The sequence below is a fragment of the Apaloderma vittatum genome, unplaced genomic scaffold (assembly GCF_000703405.1).
Source record: "Apaloderma vittatum isolate BGI_N311 unplaced genomic scaffold, ASM70340v1 scaffold19582, whole genome shotgun sequence".
NCBI lineage: Eukaryota > Metazoa > Chordata > Aves > Trogoniformes > Trogonidae > Apaloderma > Apaloderma vittatum.
In genome coordinates, this window is record NW_009702149.1 from 1 (window position 1) to 12,896 (window position 12,896).

Here is a 12,896-nt window from a genome sequence, read left to right on the forward strand (position 1 = left end):
GCCAGCGCCTGCAGCTGTCTGTGTGCCCTCGCTGCAGAACGAGGACAAGAAAGCAGACCAAGGCAGCCTGGAGGACCTCTCCAAGGAGAAGGGCGTCGAGGAGCCAGACCGCGTGCAGCAAAAGTCTCCGCAGCCTTCCGAGCCTGTCAGCATTCAGCGGAGGTCTCCTCTCATCAGGAACCGGAAGACGGGATCCATGGAGGTAACGATGCGACGGGCGCCATTTGTAGTTCCACTGAAAGTCTTTTGCCTGGTTTTGTTTTCCCGACGTTCCTTTTAACGTGCCAGAATTTGAGTTGATCCTGGGAAAGGATCTGCAGAAGTTGGAGGGATTTTTTGGAAGAAGCCTCCCAAACTCCTCCTCACTGAGGAAGGATGCAGGGAGGACAGGTCAGAGGAATCAATGAGGAAGAGCAAGTAAGGAAAAGCTTGAGAAACGCAGGAATTATTTAGGTTACGTGCTCTGTAGAGCAATCAGTGTAACCAGCTACAAGATTGTGTGCAAGCTCATCACCTAGCCATGGTGACGTCTTTGCCTTCCTGCAGACTCCAGCCTTTGCCTCTCACAGTTCAGCTCCACACCTCTTGTTCCTGTTGCCCATCTAAGTTGTCACACAAATTGGAGGTCCCTGCTAAGCAGTGGGTTTATTATGGAGGGTTTAAACTGTCAGGGTTTAGAACTGTCTGATTCGCTGCTCTGCTAAAGTAACAAAGAGTGATTTTACTGTTTGTTCTTCTTTCCTTCAGGGCTGTTACTAGCTTCAGAGTCAGCAGGCACCTTCAGAGTGCTCTAGATTTGCTCCTCCTTTTGGAGGAATTTCACGGGCATTATTGCTGTTTTCTGAGCCAGTGAAAGCAGAGTTAGGGCTTGAGGTATTTGTTAGCTGGCTTCCATGTCTGTGCCACTCTTGATCTAATCTTTGTGTGCAGCACTCGTGGGCTCTTTATACCAGGCACGTTCTGAGTTAAAGGGGATATACTTCCCTGCTGCTAAAGAAGGGAGTCTGTGTCCCAGTGGCCCCAGCAAGAGTCTTGCGAGACAAGCTCAGTGTACGAGTGCCTTCGTACTTTTGAAATCCCCACTGTTCCAGAACCCAGCACAAACTTGAAACTGAAATTGAGCCTGCACCATCACAATCTTACCATATAAGTAACTTTATGCATCTTGAAAATTGTGGGTTTAAGGAAGAGACCTACTTTTCTTTACCTTCAATTGATGTATAAAGGCTGGTAACTTGGAGCATGACAGTGATTATGTTGTCTGTTTTTGCAGGTGCTATCTGAATCTTCTTCCAAATCAGGAGGTTATCGCCTCTTCAGCACTTACTCCAGGCAGTCTTCTGAGATGAAGCAAAGTGGCTTAGGTACTGTACTTGACCTGTAACCAGTCTGCTCACCTGTACCTCTGTATTTTTGTGGGCATCTGTCCATTTCTCCAAATATACATCTGGCTGAAGTTCCTTGTGTGTCTCTCTCTATGTATTATGTCTTCTTTTTAGTGTTGTTCAGACCGCTGTAGAGACTATCTTACTGCATTTCCTTTTGTGTATGGTCTTCTTCAGCTTCTCGCAACAGAAGATGCCCTTTTCATCCTCTATAGTATGGGAGCGACAGAGCAAGCTGTGTGCTTGGAGGTCGGCCTTCTGGTGCCATGTTGCTATCACTGGTTTTGCCATTTCTGAGCTTCCTAGGAAGAGATGATTTTATGTGGGAGCTAGTGTGCTTTCTGTTCTGCAGAAAGAGTCGTTTACGTGCAAAGATGCTCTTCATGTAAGACTGTTAGATTTCTACCTTTGCTTCATAAAGATCTCTTGTATGGAACAGGGCTGTGATCTGCAATGGTGTTTTACAGCTCTCTAATTGAGCTGGAATCCCAGATTAGCTATTTTTTTGCATGGTAGCGAGCAGAAGAGAATATTTGGGAGCACTTGGTATTTCTGTGCCTGTGCTTGAGAGTATAATTCCCTGTCTTAATAGTTGAAATTCTTCCTGAAATATTTTTGTTACAGCAAGATCTATTTGGAAACTGGAAAGCTGTCTTTGCTGTCATGAGGTTCAAAGATAGCAGTTAAACCTAGATCTTGCAGATGACTAATAAGCACCAGGAGGTGGAAATGCCCAAGTTTTGCCCACTTTCTTTTTCTTTAAAACTGCTTTTGTATTATGGCACGGCTGTAGACTTGCAGCATTTCTGACTCATCAGTTCTTTCCTCTGTTACGTGGACGTCCAGCGGCCAAGAAATTTCTGAAAAGCCTGATCATTTCTTTGTCACTTTTGAATAAGCTGCTGCTTTGAAAGCTAATTCTTACCAAGTAGAGGGAATTCTCTTCAGAGTGGTTAAGCAGTGTCCCTGGAGCCTGCCAGCTCTGCTCCCAGCCAGTTGGAAAAATCTAAGAAGGAACGCTGATGCGCATAGTTTTCATAAAGGCACAGTGGGCTTGCCTGTGGTGTTTTCTTGAATGTGCTGTTTCATGTGGTGCATCTACTTACTTCTGCCTTTCTCAGACCACCTGCAGGATTAACCAGGTTTGTAGAATCATAGAAATATTCAGGCTGGAAAAGACCCTTCGGATCATCAAGTCCAAGCTATAACCCTACTCTGCAGAGTGAAGTTGTAATAGACTGCCTGGCTTAGGCTTGAAGAAACCTGTGGTTATTCTGTGAATTCCGAGATGGCACGCAGTCGTGGAAGTGCATCTGCTTGGAGAATTACTGAGTACCTCGAACGCTGCGTGCAAACTATCTTTGCTGTTTGGGTGTTGGAGCACCAGAAGGCATGTTGTCTGGCAAGCAAATGTTACAAGCTATTTACTACAGCCTTTCCCAGGTTTCTGAGGAATGTCTGTTTTGGCAATAGAGAAGACAGCTACTCTGCTGGACCCTCGTATAGCAGCACTTCTCCTTGACAAGAGAATTAGAAATGTGATGCCAGCAGGTTTAATTTCAGGTTCTTGCCTTGCTGGGAAGCCTGTGCTGGTCACTTTCCCAACTGTGAAGCTCTGCAGATACAAAAGTTCGAGTAGGAATTGATCCACCTGATCTGTGACAGGACACTTCTAGCTGAATACGAGTCAAGCCGTCCTTCCCTACAGAGTCTTGCAGCTGCTGGCACAGATGCGCAGGAGAGTCCTGTGGTGCAACACCAGCTCGCACAGTCCCTGGTTATTGGGATGTCTGTGAATTTCTTTTAACCTGACAACTGTTAAGAAGAATGATTCCTCTTTACCTGTAAAAATCAAGCTCTTCAAGGAGTCTCCACGATTCCTTTCCTGCTTGTTTTGTAAAAATCTGATTTCCTCCCCCTTTAGGGTATGAAATGTGCTTTCTCTGTGAGAAATAATACAGAACTCATGGGAGCTTGAGTTTTGGCTTTAATGCTTGTCTCAGCAGCTGTGCTATGAGAGGGTTCATTCAGATACTACCTGCTGCTTCTGAGCTTTTCTGAAGTTGAGCCTGACTCCCTTTGCCTGACCTTGTCAGTGGCTGGCTACTGTTACCTCTGGGAGAAGGTCTGTTCAGGTATAACCTCCTATGCTTGGCACGCAGGAGTGGAGCAGGACAGGACTCCTATGGTAATCCTGCTGCCATACCTGCCAGAATTGTGTTCTATAATTTAAGAAACGCCTTGAAAAGTCTGTTTGGAAACGGGGCAGGCTGCAGCTTGCTTTTTCTACCCAGAGCTGTGCTTTGGAGTATGCCATCTTTTGCTGGGCAGGAGCAAGTGCATTGTTGTTGATTGTCTGTAATAGTGTCTATGCGTCTAGCTTGAGAAGCCTGGGGAAGCCTCAGTGCCTTTCTTTCCTTGCAAGAACACTTCAGAATGGGGTAAAATCACTCCTTGGTGTTTGAGCAATAGACGCCCTGTATGGGCAGTGAGCATGAGGCTGTGTACTGAGACTCCCGTAGGAAAGTAAGGGATGTCCATTTCTTAAACATCTGAAACATTGAAAGTACACCTGAAAATTAAATACACAGAAAAGATGCAGCACATACAGTAATTTCTAGGAAAGTAGCAGCATCTTAAATCCAAAGGGCAAATAGACCATCGTGTTCTTTAGAACGCTCGTGTGCTTGTGTGTGTGTGTTTACTGTGGCTACAGGGGTCTCCCGGAGTTCCCTGAGGACAGTTGCTGTCGTCCATAGAGTAATCTTTGTAAATTCATTCTGACTTAACAGTGTTACACATTGCGTCTGTCTGCTGTAGGATAGCAGAAACACTGGGTTATCCTCAGCATAGTGATTAGTGGCACGAGGTTGCTCAAGATAGAAAGTCGTAGAAATCTTCTGTTCTATTTTTATCTGCCAGTAAATTAGTCTGTTGTGTTGTGGTTCCTTTTTTGTTGTTTTTGGCTTGTTTGGTTTTAAGCCATGGAAGGACAATTAGGATCATCATCCCGACTGCTGCTAGACAAAATTTTGTTTGTACTCTGACAGATTCCATTTCCTGTTGAGTCAGCACTGAGCTTCAAGTTAAGGCATTAGGAGGAAATTTTCTAAGGCTTGTGTATCAGTGACTCTGCAGGCTAGAGCTCTTTGCCTGTTTGTCCAAGGATGCATGTGTGCTAGCCTGGCCTGTGGAAGGCTCCAAGCAGTGTCACGGTGGTGGAATAGCTGAAGTTCAGTGCATCTGAGAATGCTTTCAGTCCCTTTTCACTGTTTTGACAGCTTAGACTGAGCTTACATGTGAATAGCTCAAAACTCAGGACCTGTGAGTTTTCTCCAAAGAAGCTCTGGCAAAAAAAATGTGCTTTGCAGGGAAAGAAAAAGAAGAGCAACAAGCGGACGTGAGGCAGCAGCATGTCCGTACACCAAAGCAGGCCAACGGTGGGCTTTGCGGGGTTAGCAGGCTGAGGGATCTGGTTCTTCTGCTCTGTTCACCTCGTGTGAGACTGGTTCTGTCCCAGCCTCCCTCGTGCGAGAAGAGTGCGGGTGCAGGGGGTGTAAGCTCGTTAAGGGGCGGTGGAGGTGGATGGGGCTGGAACACACAACCGTGGAGGAGAAGCCGAGAGAGCACGGCTTGCTCGGATCAGAAGCTGTGGGGAACGGAGACCTTGATGCTGTTCAGCCCCCTGAGCGGGAGGTTACAGAGAAGACAGAGACAGGCTGTCCTCCGAGGCACGTGGGGACAGTGATAACCAATGGAAACGTGTTGTAGCATGGGAAGATCAAAATTGTCACTGTGATTGTGCCAGATGTTGGACCAGGGACCCAGAGAGGTTGTGAAACCTTCTTTCTTGGAGATATTCAGATCTTGACTAGACAAACCTGAGCAGCTGATCCAAGTTGGCCCTGCTGGGCTTTGGGAAAGAAGCCTCCAGAGATTCCTTCTGACCTAAATAATGCTATGATGGTGGACTTTAGAATCAAGAGCTGCTTGCAACATAGGCAGGATCTTTTTAACAGTAGTAACGGTTGCACTGTTCCGGTTAAATACTAGTAGGCAGTATGTCAGATTTTTTACCTTGGCAGACAAGGTGGAACAAGATCAACCTGCTTGCTTCTGGAAGCCTTTTGTATGTGGGGATAAAGCTGGTTTTAGCAGTGGGTGCTCCTGGTACAGAATGCAGCATCAGGACGGTTTAGCAGAGAATTTATAGCCAGGCGGTGGCTTTGTCTGGCCTATAATAAGGTTTTGTCTCACAATTGTTTTCCTCAGTTAAAAAAAGAAGGGGTTCAAATGCCTGATGTTCCCTAGATATCCCATAAAGTCAAGTCACTCTGCAGAACACTGTGCCTTGGGGAAGCAGACACCAGCAGCTGCCAAAGCCACCTGTACAAGATTGCCCTTCTGTGCGCGAGACCGTCTTGCGTGCCATATTCCTGACCAGGCAGAGGCCCGCGCTGTGTGAGCGTCTGGCGCTTTGCAGAGGTAGTTCATGGAATAATTGGACCTGCTCTGGACTAGCAAGACACAACAATGTGAAATATCACCTGGGCAGCAGCTTGTGCAAGGCGGCTCTCTGGTCACATTGCTTTCCTTACTGCCTTACAGAGTGATTAATCCACGTTTGCTGGTCAGCAGATCGGGCAGTCCTTTCCTTTCCTCCATGTCCTACAGAAAAGGGAGCTTTCTAAAGAGAAGGGGCAGAACAGCAGAGATACGGAGCCCCGTGACAGGAACACTGGTGACTTGGCAGCCTGGCCTTTCTGACATGAGTAGATTTCGTAGAAATCTTCTGTTCTATTTTTATCTGCCAGTAAATTAGTCTGTTTAGTCTGTAGATTTGCTGACTGGAGGGTGTCAAGGTGTTTCTCCTAGGTCAGGGCAAGAACACCAAATGGAAATAAACCCCTGGTCAGAGTTAGGAACTTTTCTGGTGCTGAGTTTTGGGCTGCGTGTTGTGCGTTCAGCAGTACTGAATTTAGAATGGGGAATTCTGCCTCCTGATGGTCCCAAGCACCACTTTTTCCCCTGAGGTTGCCTGCGAAGTGGCCAGTTCATTGCTCATTCTTTGACTAACCTGCTTGTCTGTAGCTGCATGCCGTGGATATACGATACTAACACCTTCCATGCCTTTCCAGGGTCACAATGCACCGGCCTGTTTAGCACCACTGTGCTGGGAGGCTCCTCCAGTGCCCCCAACCTCCAGGACTACGCTCGCAGCCATGGCAAAAAGTTTGCCAGCAGCCTGACATACAAAGACGGTATGTGTGTTCCCTGTGCAGCAGGTGCTTAATTTGTGGACTTTGGTGTCTGAGGATGCTACTGAGGCAGAGACTTGGACTGCTAAGAAGAGCGGCAGTTGGATGGGTGTGTTTGCCACATCTACAGTAATGCGTTTTATCACGTCCCAGGAAATTGTGATCCTTGCTAGGCCGAGGCAGGAGCTGACGTTGTGCAAGGACTTTCCTGCAGTATTGCTGGGGTCTGATATTTTAATACTCCTGGCTCTTCTGGAGGAGGATTTGTTGGTCTTGATACTATATAGATTTGTCCTGGTGTGGAAATCCAGCACATTATGTCATCGTGCTTACCTTCATGATCTTACTGGTAATAGCTGAATCTTTTGTGGAGGCAGTAATCCTCACTCTACCACAGATGGGGCTGTGCTGAAGGCAGGATGATATGCTTGGGGGTGGGTAAGATGGATCCTAGAATAAGGCTGGGCACACAGAAGAGTCCAAGGTAGCTGTGAGAAAATAAGCGTAATATGGCTGAAATACTTAAGGTGAGTGGGATACTCGGATGAAATACTGCAAAAGGACTGGAAAGTCTAGTTATTGCACAGCTCTGCAGAAACTGCCTTAAAGGTTCAGCAAGGTGATCTGATAAGATGTATTTGGGTCATTAGCATAAATGTCGCCCAGATGGATTTGCAGTTAATACGGGTTATGTGCCGAGAAACAGAGTGTGTTGCTCCTGTCAAGGAAGTTGGAGCACGGGGAAAGCCCTGAGATATCCTGAAGGAGTTGGAGGGGCGTAATGCACAAGTGCAAGTGTCTGTTGTGATCGTGGTAAGAAGGGCACCTGGACTCGGTGAGTGCTGAGTAACGTACTATGAGTTGAGCAGCATCGAACAAACTCTTCCATGGGCAGATCTGCAGGGAGTGCTGTGCCCTGGCTGGAAGTCCATCTGCTGTGACACAGCTTGGGCTTTCCAGCACCTGAATGGGTGGAAGGTTATCTGTCCTCTCTTTTTCTTCTTTGTGTTAGTTTTAACAAATGGTACTTTAATCTGTACTTTACAGAGTCTGAGTGCCTTTCTCATTGGGTTCATAACAAACACTAGCACTGGTGGATTACAAGGAGGGAAGATGATTAAGGCAGTAATTTGGGGACTTTGGGGAAAGCAGGAGGCCAATTCGTTTGGATTTTTTGTAGTTTTGAGGCAAGGAAAACAGCCTAGCCAGTCAGGGTGGAAAGATTCTACCCGGTTCTTAGACCTACTGGAGCCTCACCAATGCCACTGTATCAAGACTATTATGTATATTGGCTTTCTGTGGTGCCTTTCACTGCACAAGAGAAAGCTGTGCTGCTTCTCCCCTCTTCAGGGAGCTCCCTGGCACACCACAGGCTGTGAGTGGTAGAGAGAGGGAAGGTGAACTGGGAGGATTTTAAACCCTGCCTTACCAGCCTGAGCTGGCCAAGGCACCAAGGGCTGGCTACTCGTAGGTCCCAGCATAAGCTCATGGTGTTTGGCACGAGACCGGGCTGCGAGCACCCAGGGAGCCGCTGGAAGGGCCAGCAAGGGCGCTGCCTGCTTTTCTTCTGTAACTGCGAGCAGTGTGAATCCGAGGCAGCACTAATTCTCGGGGAAAAACATCAAAGACTGCTTCCTCTGTGCCTGGCTGGGAACAGAACAGATGCTGTTCAGTCCTGGCTGTGCAGGCTGTGCAGTGGGTGTGCGCCTGCAGCTGGCTGCCCACGTCCGAGGTCTGGAGCAGAGTCCTGCTGCGGTAACCTGAATTTGGTGACAAGATATGTGTGTTGAGACACACTTGTACTCTCAGCTACTTAAAAGGCAGACTAACAGAGCCCAGAATGACTCATCTTGATGTTACATATCTTTTGTGATGTTTCTTGGTGCCATACGGCGCCCTGTGCTACCAGCACCTTGCTGCAATAAGAGCAATTGTGAGGACGAAGCGGGAGGCTTGGAAAAACAAGCAGGAGGCAGAAGGTGGTTCAGCTTCTGGGCAAGGTGGTTTGGAAAGTGAAATAAGCCCTTGATCTGCATGTTCCTGCTTAAATGAGCACCAGTGAAATGCTGAACAGTGGCATTTATACCAACCACCACTAGAGCTGAACGTGGTGAGTGGCACAGCAGCTACAGCAGGCTCTTGGAGTACATTTGTTTCAAGGCCTTTTTTACAGTCATCAGGCTAATAACGTTTAAAACCCTCCAGATTCTGGAGCATGTGCTTGCATGAGCTCTTTCTCGTGGCTGTGGTGCTGCAAGGCATGGTGCATGGCTTATGGCACTTCATCAAAGACTCACTCAAGGGAAGTCAAAATGGCCCTTATTTCCGAAAGTTATTTTGCTTGGGGCTGGAAGAGGGCTAAGGAATGCTTCAGTGGAAAGTCGTTTCCCAGCCTCAGGTTGAGGGAGGGTCCACTGGTGGTTGTGGTTGGAAGCTGGTGTGTCTGAAGCCGGGATCCAGTGAGCTGTGTTGCACCGTTTAAACTGATGGGCTGTGAAGGCAAGGGGGAGGCGTGGGGTGAGGGGAGGTGGTTAGCAGCTCTGGGACTTGGGCATTTCCAAGGGGTTGCATGTGCAGGGGAGGTTGTCATGCTCTATTTGTTGAGTTTAAAGAAGGGAAAACAATTTTTAGAACAGTTGCATTGGCAAAGGGTATTGCAGCAAGTTGGAGAGTTAAATATATTCTTTGGGCAAGTTAGTGGATGTAGCTAGAGAAGCACAATGGGAGTGTGGAGCATAAACTGATACGTGTATCTCCTAACCTTGGTGCAGAGGGATAGATGTGCAGATCCTATTGACTAGGTAGAAAGCATGCATGAAATGTGAAAGAGAAATAAAAACATTTTCCAGTATTTCCTAAAACTTCCTAAATAGCAGCAAAAAGTGTGATTGGCTGGGGTCTCACATCAAATCCTACGTACCGATGTTTTCATCTAGGCCATTCTTTCCCATAATAGCTAAGGAATTTCCACAGTGGAAATAAACTGAATTTTTCAGCCTTTTATTTTGGTGCATATGGAGACTAATTCATGTCCTTTAAAGCTCATCCGTTTGCACCCCATCAGACACACAGAATCTGTCCTTGCACTGTCTTTCAATGTGTGATTTCTGTGGGAAAGCTTGGCCAGGCCTTGGGCACGGCCAGGAGATGCCTCAGGACCACTCTGACAGGGTTATCCCCAAACCTCTTCTGTACTGACATGCTTTGAGCAACAGAACTGTAGAGGCGTGTCTTCATGGGTCTTCTCTTCCTACCCAAGTTAGTTAGTGGATTTACCTTTAAAGGCATAAATAGCGCTGTTTAGCTTGCATCAAGAGGATGTTCCGAGCTGCACTTAACTGTGCCAGAGCTCTTCAGTTCCTCTGCAGAATGGTCACCCTGGGCAGAGGTGAATCCTTAGAATTCTCCTCCCATGGTGCCGCTGCTTGCGTGGCCGGGCGCTCCCGTGGTTGTGAGCATGGCTGCATTTCACACAGGGCTGAGCCCGGGTTGTTCTCAGGATGGCTGGAGGTGTGGTGGGAAGGAATGAGATGCCGACTGTCAGTGAGAGAGTGTGGTCCTTGCAGTGTCAGGAGAGACCCTGGCAGGGCAGTGCGAGGGAAGTGGGAGCTGGCAGGGTGCGAGGACGCCAAGAGGTTCCGTCAGACCCGCAGGCAGGGGTAGCCCAGGCTGCTGCAGCGGTGCCAGTGGGAGCGTGTGTGATGGGGGTCAAGAGGAAGGTGAAGCTGGTGGGTAGTTGCAAGCATGTGAAGGTTGGGGAATCCTTAGAAGCAGGCTGTTAACTGCGATGATCTGTTTTTATTTCCTCAGAGCTCTTGTCTATGCCAGCCGTAAAACGATTTTCTGTGTCGTTTGCAAAGCATCCGACTAATGGTACGTTTGCTTCCTTGATTTGATGTTCCCTCACACTTCTAACCCTACACTCACGTTCAGTTCTCTCTGCACATACTTTCCTCTCAGCCTTCTTGTGGTTTTTGTGTGTCTGTGTATCTGGTGTCCAAACATGCTTCACCTTCCCCCATTGTCTTGTTGTGACTAACGTGTTCCTTCACCCTGTGTTACTGTTCAGCAGTTCCTTTGCTGTCCCCAAGGCATTTGTGTCCCAGGTGAAAAAGCAGGAGCAGTGGCTCTACATACGGACTCCTGAAGCAGCGCTCAGTTCCACTGCTGACACGAAGGCCTTCTGCCCTGCTGCCTTTGGGGGTGGGGGCTGCGGGGAGAACACCGCTGGATTTGGCAGGGATGGATAGCCACTCCGTATGTTAAGGACATCAGCAGCTCAGGGCCTCAGTTTCTACAATGCAGGTGTGCAGGACCAAAACAAGGGTAACCTGTGTGTTCCCTGAAAAATCTCAGTCTGTGGCGGGAGAGCAAGAGGTTCTGCCAGCATTCCCTCTTGTGGGATGTTCCTCGGCACAGTCCTCTTAGCAGTACCAGTAACCTCATGGCCTCCTGCTGGCAAACCTGTCTGTTAGGGCCTTGCTGCCTTGGTTACTGCAGGCGTGCTGATGTTGGTGGGAGTAGGCTGACCTTCCCTCCAGATGTCATCCTGGGAGTGGCGTCTCCCCAGAGCTTTCGCTCTTCGGCTGTCGGTGGACGGTCCGGGCTGGGGTCCGCCGCCTTCCTGAGGCAGGAGGAGGTCAGCTCCGTGTCACCCAGGGTGCTGGAACCTGCCTCACTTCTGTCGCACTCGTAGCTGTGAGAAGGCTTTGTAAAGGACATCTGACAGTGCTTCTGTTGACTCACTGTCTCTGCTTCGTGTTGCTACTAACTGACACCTGAACTGTGAGTCTTTTGAGGTTTAAGACCACTAGCTCTGTTGTAGCAGATGCCTTGAACTAGTGTTTATTATTCAAGTCTTGCACAGAAACTTTTGAAAAGGTTTGTTTCGCAGCACCACTCCTACCTCATGGCTCCTGCTGTTGAGACAAGTTAGAACCAAAGCGGATCACTGAAAGATACCAGCCTAAGTATTTCTGTCTTATGTGATCAAGGTTGCTCCTGCAATCTTGTTTCTTGGTAAATATGAAGGTATTTGGCTCTGCGTGATCTGGAAGATGAAAGAAGTTCAGAAGACTTTTACGAAGACCAAAGTTTTGGGAAGGATGAAAGGAGAAGGGGCAGCTAAGTGTGGCTTTATTTCAAATAACTGGAAGGAACTTATTTCTTGTGTTTGCTTGGTTTTGTTTTTCCCAGAGTGGCCGACTGCTCAGTTTGTTTGTATGTCTGGATACCATCCAAGCTCCCATGGTGTGTGTCAGCAGGATGTGTTGTTCTATCTTGGTAGCAAAACTTGTACCAAGCACCAGCCTTTCCTAAGCCTCGCTGTAAAGCAACTGCCCTCACCTCAAACATAATAAAGTGAAACCAGGCGTTGGGTTTTTCCCAAGAACCCAATGAATATTTCTAATGGCAAAGTGCTTCTTAATCAAGAAAACTAAGACAGAGGTCCGGCAGGTGTAAGCTTGAAGTTAGGCATATTTGGTCTAGGCTTGGCACTAGTTTTAGCAGGGAGGATGTTTAACCACACGAACCACTCGCCTGAGGATGCAAAAGCTGTTCACAGTGCTGAATCTGGATTTTGTTTCTCAAGAGCTGCCTCTGTATGGTGAAGTGAGATGGGTGAACCAGAGCAGTGGCCGAGCACAGCATCATGCCAGGTGGTTTATGCCCAGGTCTCCTAAGTCTTGGGAGTGTGATATGTCCTGAGGCTGTCTACATGGAGGAGATGGCATGCCTGCATGCCAGTACCTTGTCTGTCATGCAAGGGTATTGCAGAAAATTGCACAGGGCTGTTCTGAGAGTCTAGAGAGGGGAGGTCAGCACTTCTGTACCCTCTCTCTTCTTCCTCAGCCAAAGCATTCCGCTTTCAGTCAAACCCTGCTCTCCCCCAGTGTCCCTTTTGTCGCCTCTGGTCGTTTGGTGCTGGGCCGTTTGCTCTTTTCCATGTGCTGAGGGGGCTGGCCGCGCTTGGGTGCAGGACTCAAATACCCTGCTGGGAGTCTGGATTTCTTGTCTCAGCTGGGGGAGGGCAGGTGTGGGCCTGACCTTCTTATCGAGTCACACCTGAACTGTGTTGGGCTTGGAACGTGTCCTAAAATGTATTTGCTTCTCAGATTTATGCTTAAAGATGAAACCCAGCTGCTCAGGGACTACCCCTGCAGCTGTGTTTGGCAAAGGCTGGGCTGGGTGAGAGGCTGGCCTGCCACAATTTCACGGGGGGTCTCTAGAGCTGAGGCTAATCCTGGGCAGC

General features: G+C 48.2%; 1 protein-coding gene across 1 annotated transcript in view; it reads left to right on the forward strand.

The window, feature by feature from the left end:
- Positions 1 to 22: 22 nt before the first annotated feature.
- Positions 23 to 12,896, forward strand: part of LOC104281452 (inositol hexakisphosphate and diphosphoinositol-pentakisphosphate kinase 1-like) — a gene marked incomplete at its 5' end in the record, with an annotated part of 22,531 nt that continues 9,657 nt past the window's right edge. Inside the window, 3 exons of the mRNA XM_009879448.1 lie at positions 23 to 202; positions 1,274 to 1,364; positions 6,524 to 6,646. Coding sequence (XP_009877750.1) covers positions 23 to 202; positions 1,274 to 1,364; positions 6,524 to 6,646 — 394 coding nt within the window. The remainder of the gene's footprint in view (positions 203 to 1,273; positions 1,365 to 6,523; positions 6,647 to 12,896) is intronic.